Source organism: Nerophis lumbriciformis, linkage group LG10 (assembly GCF_033978685.3).
Source record: "Nerophis lumbriciformis linkage group LG10, RoL_Nlum_v2.1, whole genome shotgun sequence".
NCBI lineage: Eukaryota > Metazoa > Chordata > Actinopteri > Syngnathiformes > Syngnathidae > Nerophis > Nerophis lumbriciformis.
This window is the reverse complement of record NC_084557.2, coordinates 28,431,619-28,456,649: the sequence shown is the minus strand read 5'-3', so window position 1 is coordinate 28,456,649 and position 25,031 is coordinate 28,431,619. Positions and strand designations below refer to the sequence as shown.

General features: G+C 37.4%; 1 protein-coding gene across 2 annotated transcripts in view; it reads left to right on the top strand.

The window, feature by feature from the left end:
- Positions 1-25,031, top strand: part of nr1h4 (nuclear receptor subfamily 1, group H, member 4) — a 59,294-nt gene continuing 34,263 nt past the window's right edge. Inside the window, exons 1-2 of one of the 2 annotated variants that reach the window (XM_061969292.1) lie at positions 1-132; positions 18,477-18,625. In XM_061969292.1, the coding sequence (XP_061825276.1) occupies positions 18,529-18,625 (97 nt within the window). In that variant the 5' untranslated portion in view covers positions 1-132; positions 18,477-18,528. Of the gene's footprint in view, positions 133-12,185; positions 12,385-18,476; positions 18,626-25,031 lie in introns of those variants that run through there. The other variant, XM_061969291.2, reaches the window with a different exon arrangement.

Here is a 25,031-nt window from a genome sequence, read left to right as displayed (position 1 = left end):
CTTGAACACACCATAGTTGGTTTGCATGTACAATTTTCCTTGATACTGCCACAGAAAGACGTGTTTGATGCCACTCCTTCTTCGTCTCTATTTGTCCATTCAACGTCTTATGCTGTGTGTGAATCCACAAAGGTGAGCTTTGTTAATGTTATTGACTTGTGTGGAGTGCTAATCAGGCATATTTGATCACTGCATGACTGCAAGCTAATCGATGCTAACATGCTATTTATGATAGCTGCATGTACATATTGCATCATTATGCCTCATATTTTAGGTATATTTGAGCTCATTTTATTTGTAGTCCCTTCAAAAAGCCATAAATGCTGTCTCTAGTCTGTATGGAGGCAGCTGGACTACTATTCAAAAGAGTCCATTTGCATCAATTATACCTTTTTGGATTATATGACTTGATGACTGACAATCTACACACACATGCTTTCATATTATTTGACTTCAACCAAAATGTAATTAGATGTGCAGGTTTTGGACTAATACAAACACATGGGAAAGTAATTGTTTAATGATCAATGTTTTGGTGCAAAATAACAAAATGAACAGAATAAAATAAAAACATTTTCCTCAAGAGAAATATTTCCTGCTTAACCTAACAGACTAAAAATAAACATTTTACTCAATCAGACATCTCTCCTGTCTAACAGTATACATGTAGTGTGCAGCTTTATGATAGAGGAGTCTCCAACTTTCATCAGTTTGAGAACCACGTTGACAAAAAGAAAGAAAAGGGAGGTATTTGTCTTTTTTTTATATGACTGGCTACATTTAAATAAAGCACCCATTGTTTATTCATGCTATATTTGTCATTAAAAGATGCATCATGTTACAATGTGACACTGTAAAACTATTAAGAGTTGCAGGAAATGTAATTTGACCCTTTGGTGAGTTACTGTATTACCAGTTGGGAGTGTCACAATCATAAAGTGTAGTGTCACTAATAGTGTAGTGTCACTAATAATTATGATGAACATCTTGACCACTTCTTTATTTATTTATTTATTTATTTTTAAGATAAAGATCATTTATGTATTTAATATTTGTTTACTTACTATGGTATAGTATTTATTCATTATTTATTTAGTCACTGTTTTGTTACTGTTTTGAATGATTGGCAACCCTAGTGTGTATCCAACTAGTAGGCAGTAGAGTTAATAGCATAGTGCTGCTACAATACAATCCACTACAAAACCCGAAACCAGTGAAGTTGACATGTTGTGTAAATTGTAAATAAGAACAGAATACAATGATTTGCAAATCCTTTTCAACTTATATTCAATTGAATGAACTGCAAAGACATGATACTTAATGTTCAAACTGAGAAACTTTTTTTTTTTTCTTTGCAAATAATCATTAACTTAGAATTTAATGGCAGCAACAAATTGCAAAAAAGTTGAGAGTTTTAACTTGCACTTACAGATGTAGCGACCAACTGTAGTTACTGAAAGTGGTTTTCTGAAGTGTTCCTGAGCCCGCGTGGTGATATCCTTTACACACCGATGTTGGATTTTGATGAAGTACCGTCTGAGGGATCGAAGGTCACGGGCAGTGATTTCTCCAGATTATCTGAACCTTTTGATGATATTACAGACTGTAGATGGTGAAATCCCTAAATTCCTTGCAATAGCTGGTTGAGAAATTTTGTTCTTAAACTGTTTGACAATTTGCTCACGCATTTGTTAACAAAGTTGCAGCGACGTGCGGTGAGGTTCATGGCTGGTGACTTCATCACAGTCAGATTTACAAACATATGAACCCTAAAGAGTATCTTATTCACCATTTGATTGGCAGCAGTTAACGGGTTATGTTTAAAAACTCATACCAGCATTCTTCCCTGCTTGGCACTCAGCATCAAGGGTTGGAATTGGGGGTTAAATCACCAAAAATGATTCCCGGGCGCGGCACCGCTGCTGCCCACTGCTTCCCTCACCTCCCAGGGGGTGAGCAAGTGGATGGGTCAAATGCAGAGGACACATTTCACCACACCTAGTGTGTGTGACAATCATTGGTACTTTAACTTAACTTTAACTTTACACATACAAACTGTAGCACACAAAAAAGCACATTTAATAAAAAAAAACATTATTCTGGTCTTACCTTTACTTATAAATGAAGTCCATGCGCTGCTCCTTTTGAACAAAAGCATCGACAACTTGTTTATAGAAATCTTCCTTATCTTTCTTCAGTTTTAAAAGTCTCTCTGTCTCGATGGAAATCTTCCTTTAAGTATTACCTCCTGCTTCGATTGAAAGTCCAGTTTAGAAAACTGCTTTATTTTAGATATGTACGGTAATCCTCCATGTTAATAGTCCAGGCAAGAGGAAAAAATAAACGATCGCTGCTAACTGTTGCTGCTTTTTGTCACTTCTTCTGCAGCCGAGTAGTTGCAAGAATGATCTCTGGGAGCACTAGCGCCCTCTACCACCAGGAGGCGGGATTACTGTGAGCCTCATACAGTGCGTCTTCGCAGCCGTTTTATGATTGCTCAGCACAAGGAATACGTTACACACATAAAGTTGTTGACCAAATACTTTGTACATTTTATACTTCAGCTAACTAAACTATGGAAATGTATAATATAATTCATATAGCAATAAGGTCTCACTGCACAGTAGGCCAGCAGTTAGCCGAGTCATTGCGCAATCCATGGTGAGGCTCAACTCAGTGACGTGCCTCAACTGGCTGCTGACTCACCGCAAGTCTCTTCTCAGTATTTGAACGGCAAATGTGAAAATTGAGCGATTTTGAATAAAAATAATCTAAAACTGGTGAAGTTAAATGGAAAATAACTTTATAGTATAATCACTGAATACATCCATCCATCCATTTTCTACCGCTTATTCCCTTTGGGGTCGCGGGGGGCGCTGGAGCCTATCTCAGCTACAATCGGGCGGAAGGCGGGGTACACCCTGGACAAGTCGCCACCTCATCGCAGGGCCAACACAGATAGACAGACAACATTCACACTCACATCCACACACTAGGGCCAATTTAGTGTTGCCAATCAACTTATCCCCAGGTGCATGTCTTTGGAGGTGGGAGGAAGCCGGAGTACCCGGAGGGAACCCACGCAGTCACGGGGAGGACATGCAAACTCCACACAGAAAGATCCCGAGCCCGGGATTGAACCCAAGACTACTCAGGACCTTCGTATTGTGAGGCAGATGCACTAACCCCTCTTCCACCGTGAAGCCCCACTGAATACATATAACAATTAAATATTTTTTTTTTTTCTTTTTACATTTTTTTTTTCTTTCCATAATGGCACGTGAGGCCCCGCCTCACCTGCCTCCCCTGACTGCACGTCACTGCAAAGTTGTGACCCTCGCCCCATTCTTGTTTGTGAATGACTGTGCATTTCATGGAAGCTGCTTTTATACCCAATCATGGCACCCACCTGTTCACCAGTGGGATGTTCCAAATAAGTGTTTGATGAGCATTCATCAACTTTCTCAGACTTTTTTGCCACTTGTGCCAGCTTTTTTGAAACATGTTGCAGGCATCAAATTCCAAATGAGCTAATATTTGCAAAAAATAACAAAGTTTCTCAGTTTGAACATTAAGTATCTTGTCTTTGCAGTCTGTTCAATTGAATATAGGTTGAAAAGGGTTTGCTAATCATTGTATTCTGTTTTTATTTACGATTTACACGATGTGCCAACTTCACTGGTTTTGGGTTTTGTATAACTGACACTATACTGAAGCAGAAGGTGTCAAAAAAGGCCACAATAACATCAGCCATGGGTGTTAAAATCATTTTTTAACCGCGGACATTAGTTCATAACAATATGGAGAAGCAGCTCGCAGGAGAAACCATAGAAGTCCGCTATCCATGGTAATAAAATTAAAATTACTGTTGTCATTTGTAGTACATTCCATTGTATTGTTTTTGTACAGTACAATCTTCATTAATGTAGTCAGTTTTTTTTTATTACTATAAAGCATTGTTGTGTTTGAGGGTGGCCCAGAACGGATTAATGACATTTGATTCCCTTTGAATGGAGAACTCAAGAATTTTGTTTTACACACAGAACAAATTAAACATGTATGTCAAAGCACAGCTGTATATCCAACCAAAAAACTGGAGTAGGGCCTAAAGAACAACTGCAATGTTTTAAATAGCTGCCCTTGCACTTTATCTTTATGAGACACCAATACCAAACTTTACACCACAATATTTAACATAAAGAATTAATGAAGGTATGAAAAGTATAGTTTGTAGTTTCATGTTCGATCCAAACAAATCATTGACAAAATATACCGTTACTGTCCTAAATAACTGCGTGTTTAGACGAGTTGGCTCAAATTAGACGTTTACTTTTTTTCAAGGCTCAGGATGGTTCTGTTTCCCATCACAGTGTAGTAAACATCCTTTGTCTTATCTGCCTTCGTCCAACATCGTTTCATTCTCACCATGGAACATAATTAATGGGTAGTCTTCAACAGTGTGAGTATGACATAAGTGTAAATGGTACACACTCATGGTAATTGCTAAAATGAAGTGTGTAGAATTATTAATGTTGTGCTGAAGTACTCACCTCATTTTCAACTTGAGACTGTTTTGAAGACTGATGTAGTGGTTAGGAAATACTAAACCTTCCTCCCGATACCAAGGAAAAAAGAGCCAGTATTGCTAATACCGGTACGGCTACTTTCTATTTGGTTATTTTCAAGATCAGTGAATGATTTTGTGATTTATTTAATTTGTTGATCATGATTAATATCAGAATAAAAACATTAAAAATATTTTAGGAAATAAATAATATATTATTATTAATGTATAATAATTTATTTTTGTGAACAATGTATATTTTAATTCAATAATATAAAACAGTGTAACAATGATTTTTTATTTGTTTTTTTAATTGGTTTTACTAAAGTATTTTATTATTTACCTACCGTCTGTTTGTTTTATGTTAATTTTGTAAGTATTGTTTTTTTCTTTTATTATAGTGTGCGACTGCTGTTGTTTTTTATGTTGTTATATGTATTATGAAACCTGTTTTGCTGCCTTCTTGGCCAAGTCACTCTTGTGAAAGAGATTTTTATCTAAATTACTTTTTACCTGGTTAAATAAAAGAAAATGAAAATGAATGAGTATCAACCAATTATGATTACTGTATTCTCTTATATTACATTGTTTGAGAAAAATAAAGCCAATACTGTAAAAATAAGTCAACAAAACCAAAAACTACAAGTGGTTCTCATTTCTTCTGCTTTTTGGCCTTAAAGGCCTCCTGTAACCAAGAACGTGAATATTTTTATGTTCTCCTTGTTCTTATGTGGGTTTTCTCTGGGTACTTCCTGTGACAGTATGTCCTAATTGTATGTACGGGTGAATTGGTATGTACTGAAAAGAAGATGGTAAAACAGAAATAACCAGGCAGGGTGATAAGTTACGGATAGATCAAGGACTAAAATATTTAAAGGAGAACTGCAATATTTTTCCCATCATCCACAATCCTTATGTGGGGCAAGAACACAAGTCTTTCTCGTTTCTGTGTATCCTGAAAAGTGAAATATTGCTACTAAGAGGCGACTAACAATGCAGGTAACCGAGATACCATGTATTGTGTCTATTAAGTCATCTAAAAAAACATCCAAATACCTCCAATATTGTTTTATATATGTGCCGTAAGTATGTATGTAATGTAGTAACAGGCACATTCATGATAACATGTAATGATTACAGTATTTTGCGCATTAAGCATTACCGCAATTTATTTTCTGGGTGCATTGATTTCACAGAGAGCATTGCAAAAAACGCTACAGTACACACTTTGTAGGCCTCTAAAAAAAATAAAAAATTACACATTCAACCTAATGGCAAAGACTGCTTCCTAGTAAAGACAACACACTGTAGTCTATACACCACTGCCATTTAATGTCTTGGAATTGCAATTGCATGCAAAATCTACTATATAATACAGTACTTGCAAATGTAAAAAAAATATACAACTGGACAGAACAGCTTCATGTTAAATGTTACTTTTTTATTTTATTTTTTATTTTGATTAAACCATTAACGTTTATGAACACGTTCAAACACACATAAAAGTACCAAAAATTCCCAGATAACAGAAATTTATACTGTATTGATTCAATTGTGAAAGGACCCATTCCTAATTTGTTATAAATTGATAATCATCAAAGTATCTTTCAAGTGACAACCAACCCCCAAGAGAATGTGACGGCCAACCCTAACTGGAATTTCTTGCAAACATCAAGGCTAACAACTGTGTAACAACTATTTAGCAAGCAACTAACTAGCTAAGGACTAGTATACACATTAAGGTTTTCATTATCTTAAGACATTTTTTATGTGTTACAAACCCCGTACGTACAGATAAAAAAAATCAAGCATTGAGCAGTTGTAATCTGTGGTGTGCTACGATAATACCAGCACTAATAATCTACTGAGCGAGGTGAATACCTCCTCAACAAAATAGTCCCAATGCTTTTATTAGCTTCTTAAATTGCTACTTTCTGTACTATGTCACAATTCACGGAGCAATCACTTGGGCGGCATTGGTATGAAGACTTTTGGTCTGAAGCTGTTAATATTTTGGAGATAATTATCGGGACAAATTCACTCCTCCATTGTAAGGGGGAAAATCGGGACAAAAACCACCCGATTGTGTGTATCTATAGTTTTCCCTTTATATTTAAGGGTAACAGTTGTTTTGAATATGTACAATTTCAATCTCAATTTAGCCCTCTTACTCTAGAGAAGACCATGTAGGTGAGCTCTAATCTTATTTCCATATCACAGTTTGAGAGAAAGCACCATTTGGTGGTGAGATAGAATGAATGTGACGACCAACCCGTGTGACAACAACCGGGTTCGCTCCTACCGCCTGATTTACAAAAACTTTTTTTTAATTTTTTTTGGTTTGTTTTTTTGTCCTGTCCAGCTACTTAGGCACATTATATTGTTGATGTAGATGTCCATGTCGGCTGTACAAATTTACTTTACAAAAGAGAAGTGTGGGATACTTCTCTTGTTCCCTTATTTGTATTAGACTTTATTAAATGGATTTATATTATTATTTGGTGCAGCCGGGCCGGAGAAAAATAAGAAGACAGAGGGGGAAATTGCGGGGATAAGAGGGGGATAAGACAGAGAGACAACAACAACAGCAAACACAACAATAACAATAACAACAAAAACAGAACAACATCAGCAAATAGAATATGTACAAATAGGATGGAAAAAGTGATAGCAAAGAAGCAGTTAGTGAAAGAAATAAAAATACAGAAACGACAATGAACATTATTACACTACAAATGTCGCAATACAAACACCAATAGAAATATCACTATGATGAATAATAACAATAATTACCTCTATTATCAACAATACAATTGTTCAAATGCCACAATACATATATGTAATGATAACATGAAATACAAAAGAAAGCAGATAAATGGAGGGAAAGAAAGAGAAGCCAACTATGTTAACCTTGTAGATTGTTATAGTGACAAAAGGGTAAAGCTTTGGCAGTGTGCCGTGTGATTTATCTTAAGAACACCAACAAATCATCATATATTTTCTCCGTATATATGGACATTATCATTCATCAAGGTCATTGTAGATTTATCCATCCATCCATCCATCCATTTTCTACCGCTTATTCCCTTTGGGTTCGCGGGGGGCGCTGGAGCCTATCTCAGCTACGATCGGGCGGAACGTGGGGTACACCCTGGACAAGTCGCCACCTCATCGCAGGGCCCATTGTAGATTTACAAAAATCTAAATAACAAGCGTTAAACAGCACGTGCAATCTATAAAATAGTGTGTACTATTAATGGCCGTGTTGCGTGTGATCTACTAACACTGCATGTGCAATCGAAAAGTGGTGCAGACCGCCTTATTTAAATGAGGACTTTGCATGTGCTATACAGGGCGTCACCAGGAGGACTCTCATTTACTACTTTCAAAAAAGCAGAAGACATTTACTACTTTTTATGGGCATTTTAGCAGTCAAGCGGTACATCTACATTGACACCATTTTTTTTTCTTTTTTTCCTTTTTTTTTTACTGCTGAAGGTGCATGGTAGAGAGGCTGTACTTATGTGCTAAAGACATAAAAAATGCATACTTCAAGAAGTTTCTTATTATATAGGATATATCTTAGTAATTTATATTCTACGCGAAAAAACAAACGTCATTAAAAAAATATTAAATTACAAACCCCGTTTCCATATGAGTTGGGAAATTGTGTTAGATGTAAATATAAACGGAATACAATGATTTGCAAATCATTTTCAACCCATATTCAATTGAATGCACTACAAAGACAAACTATTTGATGTTCAAACTCATAAACTTTTTTTTTTTTTGCAAATAATAATTAACTTAGAATTTCATGGCTGCAACACATGCCAAAGTAGTTGGGAAAGGGCATGTTCACCACTGTGTTACATGGCCTTTCCTTTTAACAACACTCAGTAAACGTTTGGGAACTGATGAGACCAATTTTTGTGCTGTTCAGGTGGAATTCTTTCCCATTCTTGCTTGATGTACAGCTTAAATTGTTCAACAGTCCGGGGTCTCCATTGTGGTATTTTAGGCTTCATAATGCACCACACATTTTCAATGGGAGACAGGTCTGGACTACAGGCAGGCCAGTCTAGTACCCGCACTCTTTTACTATGAAGCCACGTTGATGTAACACGTGGCTTGGCATTGTCTTGCTGAAATAAGCAGGGGCGTCCATGGTAACGTTGCTTGGATGGCAACATATGTTGCTCCAAAACCTGTATGTACCTTTCAGCATTAATGGCGCCTTCACAGATGTGTAAGTTACCCATGCCTTGGGCACTAACACACCCACATACCATCACAGATGCTGACTTTTCAACTTTGTGCCTATAACAATCCGGATGATTCTTTTCCTCTTTGGTCCGGAGGACACAACGTCCACAGTTTCCAAAAACAATTTGAAATGTGGATTTGTCAGACCACAGAACACTTTTCCACTTTGTATCAGTCCATCTTAGATGAGCTCAGGCCCAGCAAAGCCGACGGCGTTTCTGGGTGTTGTTGATAAACGGTTTCCGCCTTGCATAGGAGAGTTTTAACTTGCACTTACAGACAGTGGGTTTCTGAAGTGTTCCTGAGCCCATGTGGTGATATCCTTTACACACTGATGTTGCTTGTTGATGCAGTACAGCCTGAGGGATCGAAGGTCACGGCTTAGCTGCTTACGTGCAGTGATTTCTCCAGATTCTCTGAACCCTTTGATGATATTACGAACCGTAGATGGTGAAATCCCTAAATTTCCTTGCAATAGCTGGTTGAGAAAGGTTTTTCTTAAACTGTTCAACAATTTGCTCACTCATTTGTTGACAAAGTGGTGACCCTCGCCCCATCCTTGTTTGTGAATGACTGAGCATTTCATGGAATCTACTTTTATACCCAATCATGGCACCCACCTGTTCCCAAATTGCCTGTTCACCTGTGGGATGTTCCAAATAAGTGTTTGATGAGCATTCCTCAACTTTATCAGTATTTATTGCCACCTTTCCCAACTTCTTTGTCACGTGTTGCTGGCATCAAATTCTAAAGTTAATGATTATTTGCAAAAAAAAAAAATGTTTATCAGTTTGAACATCAAATATGTTGTCTTTGTAGCATATTCAACTGAATATGGGTTGAAAATGATTTGCAAATCATTGTATTCTGTTTATATTTACATCTAACACAATTTCCCAACTCATATGGAAACGGGGTTTGTACACCAAAATGCATGAATTGAATGCAATCAGCCTCTTCAATCATCTGGCAGCTATGAAATTATAAAAGGATGTTGTTGAAAAGAAGATATGTCTAATTCTTATTATTTCTGACGGACCATGCAAATCTGTTGAAAAAAATGTATGACGGAAGATTCTCTGTCCATCGTCCTTTTCAAACGTTCCGAATAAAATGCAAAATAGAGCTCCCAAAACGGGGATGATAAATCACATTGCGTTTGCTCTATAATATATTTGCATTTTCTCCTCCCAGTGTTGTGGCCGTTTTGATGATCAGCATATATTTTGCACATTAATGAAGAGAGAGACTCAAAATGGATTGCACGCCTTATTCTGCTCACTTGACAGACGCAATCCACCTTGCGCACGTATAGTAGACCAGCTTTGCATTTGCTATCAAATTTGAACGTGTTTTAGTACATACTAGGGTTGTACGGTATACCGTATTAGTATAGTATCGCAATACTAATGAATCATTTTCAGTACGATACCGTTTCTGAAAGGTACCGGTCCGCTATTCCCCCCGCGTCGAAGTCACGTCATGACATTCCTGGTTTACGAGCAGACGAGCATGTTCGGTAGCACACAATTACGGAGTACTTACAAGCAGACACAGTGTGTAGACAGAAAAGGGAGAACGGACGCATTTTGACTTAAAAACTAAAGATAAAGGTGAAATTATAACACTGAAATGCCCTCAGGAAGAGATGCTTTAAGACATGGCTAGCTAGCTAGCGGCTAATGTCCATCCGCCGTCTGCGATGTTTTAGCGACTTCTAAATCACTAATCCTCGTCTCCATGGCGACAAATAAAGTAAGTTTCTTACAGGTATCATCCCTGCAGGACGAGGAATAGCTAAACATGCTTCACCACACACCGTAGGTCGCTGGCGTCAAAATGTAAACAAACACCATTGATGGATCTACACCTAACATCCACTGTAATGATATCAAGTACAGGCACGTAGCTAAACGATACTACTATGATTATGTCGATATTTTTTAGCATCACAACATCTTCTTTCGTTTAAAAAAAATGTATATTATGTTTATAAACTCCGTAAATACGTCCCTGGAACAATGAGGACTTTTAATATGACCAATGTATGATCCTGTAACTACTTGGTATCGTATTGATACCCAAATTTGTGGTATCATCCAAAACTAATGTAAAGTATCAAACAACAGAAGAATAAATGATTATTACATTTTAACAGAAGTGTAGACAGAACATGTTAAATGAGAAAGTAAGCAGATATTAACAGTAAATGAACAAGTAGATTAATAATTCATTTTCTACTACTTGTCCTTAATAATGTTGACAAAATAATAGACTGATATATGACACAGTATGTTACTGCATACGTCAGCAGACTAAATTACGAGCCTTTGTTGTTTACTTACTACTAAAAGACAAGTTGTCTTGTATGTTCACAAGGACTTAACTGCAATAAGAAACATATGTTTAATGTACCCTAAGATTTTTTGTTAAAATAAAGCCAATAATGCAATTTTTTGTGGTCCCCTTTATTTAGAAAAGTACCGAAAAGTACAGAAAAGTATCAACATAATTTTAGTACCGGTACCAAATTATTGGTATCGTTACAACACTAGTACACACAAAGCTTTCGTTAATCAGGCCGTGTGTCTTCTTTGATTGACCGGTAAATTGGCCCAGGGTGTTGACCTGTGACCCTGATTATAACAGTCGGTGTATAAAAAGAATGGATGGCTGCATAATGCTTAAAATAGCTTCATTAATGTGACCACCATGTACATCTCTGGCAGCACTTAAGCACAAACCACAGAGTCCAGCAGCCAATGGCAAAGGTTCTGTTTATTCCAGAGTGACTGTCTGTTGACTCAGATTGGCCTCATTGAATGGAGCAAGAGCCCATCAATGATTAAACTATTGTTTATGGACAAAATACAGATGAAATTAGTACAAAGAAATGAGAGAACGGTAAACAAACAGTTCGGTCCAGATTTATGATTTTGCCTTCACACTCACCATGAAAACGGATTTGAAATAAAATAACTAGGGTGTGATTCGGGTGTAGCAATTCCACTTTAAATGAAGAAGCTTCATAAAACATTTAGCATTTCATGTACAGTACCCCAATTGTCAAAGATTCTAAATTTACTTATGAAGACTTGAGTTCATTTAAGGAAAAAAAGGTGGCATGTTAAAAATGAACCAAAAAAAAAAGTGTTTATACTGCTGGTTTTACTCCCAATCATAGCAATGCTAATCAGTGTATGTACGCCCCCTGCATGTGTGTGGTGTTTGTGTTAGAGGGTGGGATCTCTCATTACCAGAACATTCAAGACTTTTGGAGATAAAGAATTTTTTTAGGGGGGAGAGTGTGTTTAAGCTGGGTTTGGGGTTGGGGGGGTGGTTGTGGACAAGGATAGAGCGTTTAATTAATAACCACTATCCATTTCTCCCTGACCTTAGCTGGTCACGCATGCTTTAGTCGGAGCCCACAGACAAACTTGGTGCATTAGCAAATATTAGCAAATATTGATGTATAACTCACAGGTTGGGCATCCGAAACAAGGCTGAATGGGAATACACGTATTCAACTAGTGGAATCATCCAGACAGGAGAAGGTAAGAACCATCATAGTGTATATTTTATGGTGATGAGTATGTCAATGTGTGTGCAGGATGGGTAGGATGTCTGGTTGTTGCATGGAAAAGTTTAAACACACAGTAAGGCCTCCAAAATCAGTTAATCAAAAAAGTTGCTGCCATCTATAAAAAAGGATGTGACACAAAGAAGGTGGAAAAGTTCACAAAGTTAGGTACTTCTTTTAATACATGCATTTACTGTACTGTATGTAGGTACTTTATGGATCCTTTGCAGGAAATGGTGTTGCTCCAGCAGACTTGTTTACAAACACTTCGAACACGACCAAAATGCGAATGAACTGATGGCTAAATATAGTTCACTCATTGATTCTTTGTCAATAATGTATAGTGCATATTGTTCATATACCAATTAAAAAAATAATTAAGATAAACAATGAACATAAAAATGTTAATGAAAAAAATTCAAGCGTAATCAAAACCTTAGAAACACCTCTCACTGCCGTGTCTCACAGCTAAAATATTTTTCTTATCACTTTGGTAGAAACAACTGTTGTCAAATAACTGTAGCGGTGATTGTAGTCACGTTCTGAAACATCTTATTTTATAGGGTTATTAAAGATCACAATAAAAAAAAAGTCAATGCTGAAAGATTGTTGTTTACAAAATGTCATCTACTTTATATTACTGAAAATAATATAAAGTAAAGTCATCTACAAGAGGCAGCAGCTGTGTAAAGTAGCCTGAAAGTAAAAATATTGTTGTTTCTGGATGTGTGACACTTGACCTTTCAGCAAGTCAATTCAGTGTGATGTATGTAAATAGCATGTGAATGACACCAGAGTAATCTTACTGGACGCTTAGTAAATCGTCTTCCAAGATCCTGTGACTACATAATAAATCATGTTTGTGATCTGGGCAGAGCAGTCCTATCATTTGGAATCAAATGAGTGGAAAAACAATGATGGCAATAAGAATAACTTGAAGTTACTGTTTAAAATACCCTCATAAATTATGTGGAAATACAGAGGAAACAGATAAATACTTTGAGGACCATTGTGATAAATACAACTCACTATATCATATCCGAACAAACATGTCACTCAAACCACTATTAGGACTATAAACAGTAGATTAGCGTTGATAGGCTGCAGTATTGCAGTAAGCAATATTTCTAAATGAAGTGAAATCCTAATAATTATATTTTACAAAATGTTATGCTTCACATCCTCTCACCAGCCCCAACATACTTGCACCGTGTGCGTAATAAGATAGCTAGAAAAGTAACCGTAGAGTGCAGACCTCCCCCAAAGTAGAAATATTGTTGTCTGCATATCCACACAAACAACTGCACAGTTTAAAAAAACATGAATTTATTAATCTCTTAATAACATTGCCTTACTGCAACTTTCCTGACTTTTTGGATTACTATGGGCGTGCTTGCGAAACAATGCAGCCAGTCACGGCTATAGGTTGTATTCGGTCAAGTGATTTTTTCTAACCTGTTTACATCCGGTGAACTAAGTGGTGGTCATTCAAACCAATATGGCTACCGTGCAGCAAACAGCGTGCACACTATCTGAGTACGCAAGGGGCCTAGATCTTACCGCGAAAAGCAGATATGAGCAAAAAATCTACCTATGCAATAGAATTGATCCCTATATGTTATCAAAAAAGATTGGTAGAGCGATCGCAATGATTATGCGTTGGTCGTCTTCCCAGACATGTCCAACTATCTGGTGCTCCAGATGTCATTCTACACGACAAAACAGATGAAAATTTGGAAAAGCATGGAGGTCTACATATTCTTTGTGTGTGGCTGGTTCAGGAAAATTGTATCAAAACTCTTCCAGATAAATCGTGCATTGTTTTTTGCTCGGGTAGGGTTGCATTTCATGATTTAACTTAGCTTCTTGCGAGGAGTCGTTCTTGTAAACAAACTGCGAGGAGCACTCGATTGTCATGATCCGTGGTCCGGATCATGTTTTTGTTATGTTCTGTTAGTTTTGGACTCCCATAGTTCCTGTTTTTGTGCACCCTTGTTTGTTACCATGGGTGCTTATTGTTTTCACCTGTCTCTGATTGGTGCTCGGGACGCTCACCTGTTTCCCGAGCACTAATCAGAGGGACTATTTAAGCCTGCCTTTGCCGGTCAGTCGGCCTGGCGTGATTGTTTGCTGCAAGCAACAGTTACGTTGAGTACTTCTGTTTCTTGTTTCTAGTTCATGTGCTAAGCTTCGCCATAGCGCCCATGCTATCGGAACGCTTTTCTGTATTCTTGTATTTTGCATGATTTATGGACAATAAATCATCTCTTACCTCACGCTTTCGTCCTGAGTTGTCCCTCTGCACCCCGGGAGAATGACCGGGCAATAAGATGCGATCCGCACGTGACATCGATAACCTTGATTGACTGTTTTTCATTTTGCCATTATGTTAACCACTCACAAAGATAATCAGAGACGCCATTGAACTGAAGCCTGGCTGGTTGGGAAAGAAGACAGAGAAGTGATCACAGCTTAGTGTAACTGCTTAAGTATCGGCCATGTTTCCTTGTTGTTGCACACTTCATTACAAGTATGCGTGTGTTGCTCCGTCTTTATCAAAATATAAATTGTGTATGTGCTGAAAGCTTCATTTATGATTGCTGACTTTGAAACTCATCTAAGTTTTGCTCACATTTGCTTTCTTTTATTCAGACTTGCCGAGTTGGTGGTTTTCAAAACACTCTTGGCAAAAACGTGTTTTAAGAAATCCCAAACAAGATAAAATAGTAATAATATAAAAATAATACTTAAATGGAAAATACCAAATGTTAAAAGTATATCAAAGAAACCTTTAACAAAGTGATCATTGCAAACTTGTGCGTCACTTTGTATAATGTTGCACTCTTTCGCTCTGCTTGGTTACCTCTCAAGGAACTCTTGACGAAAACTGTTATCCTTTTCGCGATTTGAACGGTTCCAACAGCCTAAGACTTTCAGAGTAACACAACCAAAATAGAGCAAACATTTATCTCAAAGGACGAAAAAATGTCCAATATACTCTGAGAGTTAAAAAAATGTTTGAGGGGCAAAACTCAAAAGTCACAGAATCATTCTCAAATGAGGTTCGGATTAAATTTTGGGGGGGAAGTTCAAATATAATTAGGACATTATGTACATGTGCAGTGGCTTGCTAAGTACTTAGACAACCATCCGTTGAAGCAAGATAGATTCTAATATCGTCACAATATAGCCTCCTAGGTTGCTAGCATGCTAGCTGTTAGCTTGCTTGCCTATAGCATTGTTAGCATTTCCGTTTTTTGTTTTTTTTTAGAAATTCAAAGGCAAAGCAAAAGTTGCAAAGTCTGTCTTAAACAGTGAGAAAATTCAGTGGGCAATGTTCTAGTTTGGAGTTGTTGTATTGAGGACTGGTAGGCAGAACGATGTTGTTGATTTTACCATGTAACACGTGTGCCTAGACTGTGTACATTATTTTGGGTTGTTGTGTTTATTTATGTGGCTAGGATTAAGTGGTGGTTATCATTAATACCTCGTAGGACAGGGATATTCCAATAAATAGTTTTGGGGGCCACGTTTACAGAAAGCTAAGGACCGGGGGATTCTTCACTATTAGTCTTATTTTGTATATTCCAGAGAACCAAGGACAAGGACAATCTGCACAAAAGCTATTAAAAGGCATCTCTATAAAATTACTCTACTGTTTTTTAAGAATCTGCTGCAAAAATGTGAGTCTCTCACAAGTTTTTTGAACTGAATAGTTAAAAAGCCCAGATGATAAAAAAGGGAGGACCTAAAATGGAACCTTGAGGAACACCACTAGTATAACTAAAGAAATTGAACAAATTAGTACTGACTGTTTTCAATTAAGGAGCTGTTTTTAAGGATGTTCTGCAAAAAACTTGTCAGAAATAATCGATATGACAGTATTCTAGTGTTTTAAGAATCTGCTGCAAAAATGTGAGTCTCTTACAAGTTTTTTATAGCAGAACTCAGGGGCCACCAGTTGAATAACCTAAGTGATTAAAAAGAGAGGACCTATAATCGAACCTTGAGAAACACCACTGGTATTATTGAAGAAGTTGAACAAATGAGTACTGACTGCATCTGAAGTCAACAAGCTACAGCAAAACCTTAGTTGCATAAATCACATTACAAAAAATAACTGCCAAAAAGGAGATGACTAAAAGGGGTGCCTTGAGGAACGCCTCAGTTATGTAAATCACAAGTTTGGACCCCAGTGTTCTATGTTTGCTAGCAATGTTAAAATGTCAATGCAAGGCTCTGCCACTGTGTTTACAGTGGCCCAAGTCCTCTATACAACAGGAGCACTCTAGTGTTTTTAGGAATTTGCTGCAAAAAAATGTTTGTCTCCCAAGTTTTTAACTGAACTCCGGGATCTGTACGGTTTCTTTCCCGGGCCGGATTTTGCCCACGGTCCTCCAGTTAACTGAACTCGGGGATCTGTATGGTTTCTTTCCGGGCCAGATTTGGCCCACGGTCCTCCAGTTGAATAGCCCTGTTGTAGGAGGCTCAGTTGGCATTAATCATTTGACACTGTCTACTTTGTGCACACATGTACACTGACTTCGTGAATTTTTTTACGTTGTTTTTTTCTAATGTCCAGGTTGGGTGTCTGTGTATTTTGCGTATGTATTTATGTGACTCGGTTGGACTGTACCAACATTGTTGTGAGGTCCGACAGCAATACAGTAAAGTCATGATTGCAAAACATCTATGGAGCCTTAGATTTATATAGGGACGGCATGGCTTGCTTGGTAGAGCAGCCATACCAGCAACTTCAGGGTTCCTGGTTCAATCCCCAGCTTCTGCCATCCTATTCATGTCTGTTGTGTCCTTGAGCAAGACATTTCACCCTTGCCTCTGATGGGTCGGGGTTAGGGCCTTGCATGGCAGCTCCTGCCATCAGTGTGTGAATATGTTTGTGAATGTGGAAATAGAGCCAAATAGGGTTGTACGGTATACCGGTATTAGTATAATACCGCGATACTAATGAATCATATTTGGTACTGTACTGCCTCTGAAGAGTACCGGTCCTCCTATATTATGTTTATAAACTCAGGAAATATGTCCCATGACACATGAGGACTTTGAATATGACCAATGTATGATCCTGTAACGACTTGGTATCGGATTGATACCCAAATTTGTAGTATCATCCAAAACTAATGTAAAGCATTCAAACAACAGAAGAATAAGTGATTATTAAATTTTAACAGAAGTGTAGATAGAACATGTTAAAAGAGAAAGGAAGCAGATATTAACAGTAAATGAACAAGTAGATTAATAACCAATTTTTACAGTTTGTCCCTCATAATGTTGACAAAATAACAGAATGATAAATGACACAATATGTTACTGCATACGTCAGCAGACTAATTAAGTGCTTTTGTTTGTTTACTTACAACTAAAAGACAAGTTGTCTTGTATGTTCACTATTTTATCTAAGGACAAACTTGCAATAAGAAACATATGTTTAATGTACCCTAAGATTTTTTGTTAAAATAAAGCCAATAATGCAATTTTTTGTGGTCCTCTTTATTTAGAAAAGTATCGAAAAGTACCGAAAAGTATCGAAATAATTTTGGTACCTGTACCGGTACCAAAATATTGGTATCAGGACAACACTAGTGTCAAAGCGCTTTGAGTACCTTCAAGGTAGAAAAGTGCTATAAAAGTATAACCCATTTACCATATAGAAAAATGTAATTTTCTTAAATGTTTTTCATTTCTAAACAGATTAACAAAAATATGTAATGGGGATGACACAACTACAATGTAAAATATGACAGTGTCTTGTACTAAATCTCATTAAATCGTGCGTTTTTAACGTTAACTACACTAAGAGCTATAATAGCACACATATTTGACATACAAGTCTCAGAATACAATTTCAAAGGGAGGAGTAGCGTTAGTGTACTCTATGTCAAGAAAGGGCCAACAATGCCATGAGTAACAGCTAACGCTTGACAGGCGTGTTGATGTGAAGACTCACAAACTCATACTTAATTACTTTGCAGTGTCACAGGCTGCTGCAGACCCAGGAGAATGTAGCACTGATCTCTTATCATGTCACTCTCGTTACTGCAGGTAACAGACGCAAACTTCTGTGCGGCCCACATTGGCTTGACAAGCTTCCTCCATGAATGAGTGGGCGGGCCCCGACATCGATGTGGTGGGACCACTGCAAATCCCACATGCCGATGAATTCTCCATCACAGAGAGCTCCCATTTATTCGGTAAGTCTGCTTGACATGAAGCAGTCAGCTTTCATTTGTGTTTTGATACGGTCTTGTCAGTCTAATAGACCTTTCACCTGAACCACACCCATGCACCCATTTCTAAAACATATCCTCTTCAGGAGTTTGTTAAAACCTGAGTCTATCATATCTGAATAAGGGCAATTAAAGGCCGGGTACACACTGGATTGTGGACCACACCCATTTTGACACGCACATCTAATTTCATATACAGTGGCACCTCACCTTAAGAGTGTCACTCAGCTTATTGTTATGTCTTAAATGGGTTTTTACTACATTTAAAACACTTATTTGTGGTCTACATAACATGTGCAGTGATGGTGGTTCTTTGGTCAAAATTTTGCATACATTATTTTTTACAGACTGTTTTTTGACCGTCTCTTCAGAGTGTGGGAGGTCTTATTTACGTGCCTCACTTCGACTGCATCTTCATCTCGTCAGCCATGTTGTAGTTTTAAATACTTCCATAGCAAGTCTACTGACAGATATTAGTTCAAACTGTACACGCCTTCATGTTAGAAATGGCAACAGCACAGCGAGGATGCATGTGCATGTACAAGCCAGTCTGCCCCATAACAAGACGATAAAGAAAAAAGGCGTTTATTGACTACAGCGTCGGACTACAATGGTGGACCCGCGCAAAGCACTTTGGGTAAATTTCTGCCATATATGGTGATATCCGCTAACATCACAATTTAGTAAAATGTCACAATTACGTAAAACGTCACAATTAGGTAAAATTCCAAACGGCTCAATTAGCGGAAGTTTGAAGGAAGGCAAGATTGTTTTATAAATATCTCGGCCATGACTCCATGGTTTGAAGTCACAATTTGTACACTGCAAAAACTGAAATCTAAGTAAGATTAAATATCTCAAATAAGGGTGATATTTGCTTATTTTCTGTCTGATTAGATCATTCTTCTCACCAAGCAGATTTTATGTTAGAGTGTTTTACTTGTTTTAAGTGTTTTGGTCCTAAATTATCTCAGTAAGATATTACAGCTTGTTGCTTAGATTTTATGACCTATATTGAGTAAAACATGCTTGAAACTAGAATATCAACTGTTGCAAAGCTGTGTCATCAACACTCAGAAGTATAAAACTACTTTTTTAAAGTAATAATTTCTTATTTCAAGCATGAAAAAAAAAATTATGACTTTGACACAATTGTGTCTCATATTAAAACAGATGACAGCCAAATGGACTTTGCTGTTTTATTTTCAATGAAACAATAGAAAATAGGTACTCATATAGTAGTACAGTCGTTATTAGTGAGAATATACTTATTTTAAGGTATTTTTTGGTTCACTGAGGTTAGCTAATTGTACTTTTTTTGGAAAGTCTTGACAAGCCAAATTTTCTGTTCTATTGGCAGATAATTTTGCTTAGTTCAAATAAAATACCCCTAATTTTTGTATTTTTTTTCCCTTGCTTTTTAACACTGGCTTTTTGCAGTGTAGCACTCATTCGACGCCGTATAAGCCAGTGGTGTCGCCCGTAGTCGATTGATTTGAGTGAAAGTGGAGAGCATTTCCCAATATCATCGCCGGAACAGCTGAGCTAGCTTCCGGGGTTGGCCGACATCGTCTCACAAGATGTAGTTTCTCTTTAAATATCCTTCTTGAAAATGGCCTTGCAAATATATAAGTTGTCTTGTCTAATCATAAAAGATGCAGATGAGGCGTGTTGGCTGAGTTCTTAAAGTTTATTCCACAGCGTGCTCATCAATTAACATCCAGCTGCCGGCATGACTACATTCAACAACCTAAACGGGACTACTGCGCATGCGCTTCACTACTGTGGCATGCTGGGTAATGGAGTTCTTATGTTACCAAATCAACGTTTTGATATCCTTCTTTGTTGGTCAACACTTCCTACTTCCTGCTATGTTGCAACTTGTGGTTGGATACTCACTTTGGAATGACAAGTGAATATCCAATCACAGTCTCGTTAGCATCAGGCTACTGAGAGAGGCTACTGTCAACAACTTGTGATCTGATTGGCTATCGCAACTGTCTATCAACTCTATGTGTTCTCAAATTGACCTGCTAACGGTCCCGATGAGTATCCAATCACAGGACGCTTAAATGTTACATTCAACCTTCGGCCAGCTAGAAAGCCTTACTGACCACAACTCGTGATCTGATTGGCTATCGCAATTATCTATCAACTGTATGTGCCCGTTCATTTACAGTGCACAGACGCCTGCATTGTTGATTCTGAAGGCCCGGCAGATTTTGTACAGCATGGCAACATAATCTAGCTGAATTCTGATTGGATAAAAACTCCTAAAAACAACAGCACTGGAACAAGCATAATATGACATGAAGAGAATATGAATAGTTTTAGATATTTAGGGAAAGTAAATAAAAAAAAAAGATTTTATCTCTAATTATGATCATGATTTCTGGTTATGTTAAGCCAGCAGAGAAGGCCTTGCTGGCCCTGACGGCCCACCACTGATCCCAAATACACAAAAACAAGTACCAATAGGTGAGAAAAGTTACTTTTGCATAATAGGTCCCCTTTTTTTTAACTTGCAGGTAAACATTTGAGTTACAAGTATCCCTGCCATTAATTGGCGCAGCAAATGTCACAATGAACCCCGTAAGATCTGCCCAAAACATCTGGTCTTACTGTTTGAATTAGCTTATAGCTGGAGATGGACATATCTTTGTTTTTCTAATCTTGAAAAGGAGGAAAGTAAATGTGAAGGGACAGTGCTGAGTAGGAGAAGTGGCTGACAATCATTAAATTAAAAAAAACGAATAATCAAAAATGTGACGTAGAGCGTAGCTCGCTAACTTGTCAGTGTGTGGCGGCTAGTCTGCACCATACTGATGCAGAATTAGTCTAACACCAGCCAAGAATGTTAAAGTAATCTTTAAACCGTGGACATGTATCCGTGAAAATGTGAAAAAGCTGCCTATGGTGTGTTGGAGAAATAGCTAGAAGGAGATACCGTAGGAGTTCACTCTCCAAGGGGAATGCTGTACATTATTATTACATTACTTCATGAAGCTACTGTAGATTGATTGATTGATTGATTAATTGATTGAAACTTTTATTAGTAGATTGCACAGTGAAGTACATATTCCGTACAATTGACCACTAAATGGTAACACCCGAATACGTTTTTCAACTTGTTTAAGTCGATTAATGATACAGATATATACTATCAAATATATACTATCATCATAATACAGTCATCACACAAGATAATCATCAGAGTATATACATTGAAATATTTACATTATTTACATTGCCTACAATCCGGGGTGTGGGATATGGAGGGGGGGGAGGTTAGGTTTGGTTGGTATCAACTCTTCAGTCATCAACAATCAGCATCAACAATTGCATCATCAGAGAAATGGACATTGAAAGAGTGTAGGACTGACTTGGTAGGATATGTACAGCAAGTAGTGGACATAGAGAGAGAGATCAGAAAGTATAAGAAAAAGTGTCTACATTTGATTATTTACAATCCGAAGAGGTATTATGTGGAAGGGAGGGTGTTAGTTTAGGGTTGTAGTTGCCTGGAGGTGTTCTTTCAGTGCGGTTTTGAAGGAGGATGTTAGTAGTACATTCTTTTATATTGTTTTAATACAACATCTCTTATCTAAAAGTTGGTTTTTCTTTTATTAAGGCATGTTACATGTTAAAATGTTGCTTTTTTTGTGGGGCCAACACCAATTAAATAGATTTCAATTCATTTCAATGGGAGCTGTTGATTTGAGATACAAATGTTTTGGGTTCAGTATTCCGTCACAAAACCAATTAAACTCGTACATTGAGGCACTACTGTACTACTCTATGTGGCTTCAACTTGCTTGACTAGGATTTTTAAATCTTCCAATTAACAGACCGGTCATAAAATAACAATATTGCATGTTTAGTCTTGCCAACTAAATGTGTTAGTTACTGTAGTTTATCCTTTAATTTCATCTTAAGCTGGAAACTTTCCAATGGAATTGGCAGCTACATATATTAGACATTTGTACCAATCCGTGTCTGTAACTGAGCTCGTACATGTAGTTGGTGGAAACAATCTTGGAGTATAAATTGACAAAAAAAACCCAGCCTGATTTTATGCTACACGCACTGTACATTTACAGATCATTTCTAAAATTCTGCCTACCCTCCCGAGAACCTACGTCCTTCCAGTGAGCATTTGTGTTTTGCATTATAGTGTTTTACTGAAATGTGGAACTCTAACAAAATAAATAAACCAAAACTAAATATCCAGTGCAGAGTAAGATGGTTGTCAGCAGCAAAAGACAGTAGAAGTGCATTTTTGGGATAAATATTCCATATCATATTGTAGTTGAGACAAATGACTCATTGGTAAAATGTTAACTTAATCAATAATTATTGATTAAAGCTAAAACCACTATTGCTTACAATTACAATCAAATTGTCATTATCCTTCATGACAGTTTGGACTTATGTTTATTATTTTCCTGTGATTGCTATTATTTCCATTCCAGCGCTCTTGTCTTCTTGTTTCCACTTCCTGTGTGCTTCTATTCTCTGCCACTTCACCTTTGGCCTGAGCGCTGCCTCCCTTTACCTGTCTCTGATTGACAATCAAGCAGAGGTGTGGACTCGAGTCACATGACTTGGACTCGAGTCAGACTCGAGTCATGAATTTGATGACTTTAGACTCGACTTGACAAAATGTAAAGAGACTTGCAACTCGACTTAGACTTTAACATCAATGACTTGTGACTTCACTTGGACTTGAGCCTTTTGACTTGACATGACTTGCCACTTTCCCCAAAACCCAAAGATTAAAAAGTTATTTGGGAGCGCTCCGTATTTTTCATTTTCTTCGTCTGTGTCGATCAGCGTGTTGTTCCTGTCAGCTGGTGTGCTGTCAGTACAACAGCCAATCAAATTAGATCTACGTTGTTTGCATCACACAGCATTCATCCAATCAAATTGCAGGACAACCAATGAACAAGAGTTGTCCAACAACGTGCCAGTGAGAAACAATTATGTTAAAGTTGGTTTCGTTCGGGTATAAAAACTACGACTTGGTCAACAAAAAACGAATTGCCGTATGCAAATCACGCAGTTCGAATATTACAGACGGAGACGCAACAACTTCCAACTTCGTTCGACATTTGAAGTTGCACAAAGAAGGGTAAGTTTTGAATGTAAGATAACGTTTATTGGCTAAGTAACGTGACTTTTATTTGCTGTGTAGTTAAATCAGTGAGGCTGCAAACTCACTGCTAACGTTATAACCATAGACATCTTATAAGTAGACGCAGCATGGAGTGCTACTGCCTACTGGCGCAGACGAGACGCGTGGCCGCCATCTTGGAGTGGTGATCCGCTCCACTCTGTGCAATTCATTTGGCAGGAGCAATGAACTGTCAGCGCATTTAATTCATTTTACCTCACTGAATACCACTGATTTTCACCCCCCTTTTTGTCATACGTGTAGCTATGATAACAGACACATGTTTTATTATTCATAGTTTGCTTAACAGTAATATAATATTCTTATACGCTATAAGTGACCAGACGTCCGAGATCAAAACTGGGAATATAATCCCAGAGAAGGGGGAAAAAACGGTAAGCTATTTTTAAGTTGAAGAAACAATATGATTAGTTTATATATACATGCGTATATCCTACATAAACAATGTATGAACACATTAGACATCTATATATCTTAGGGACCTATAGACTGTATCTCTGTTGCTTCAGCAGCAGAGAGTTTATTCTGTCTTGACACTTTGTATTGATATTTTGTATTACATTCTTCCCTTAAATGATAATGTTTGCAGTGATTGTTTTATATGTATTTTTTTATGTAAGTTGCTTTGGATAAAAGCGTCGGCCAAATACTTAAACATATATAAACACCTGAAAGTCTTTATATCAGCTAAAACCACCAATCTGTTTCACTGGATTCAGAATAAAACCAAATTCTGTTTTACCCAACAATGTTAGTATTTGAATATTGTTACTTGAAGACTTATTACTGGTTACAATTATACTGTTAAAGTATTGTCTTATACTTTGCCTAAAATGAGAATGCATCATAATCAGTGGCGGCTGGTGAATTTTGTTTTAGGTGGGGCTGAAAGTTTGTAAACCAAACCCCTGTAGGGGCGTCATCCTCCCCCAGAAGATTTCTTTGTGATTTTCACATACAAATATTGAAGATCTTTGCTCCTTCTCAACTCTGTGGTAATATTATTTTCATAAAATACAACCAATAGTACGTTAATGTTAAATATTACTTGTGAAAAGTAATCCCCCGATCCCTATTTTCAACAGTCCGCTCATTTGAGCAGGAAAACGCTGAACACCAGCCCGGCATCTTTGTTTTCTACCTGTCAACTGTCAGTTTAGGCTGCTCGCCGGCTCC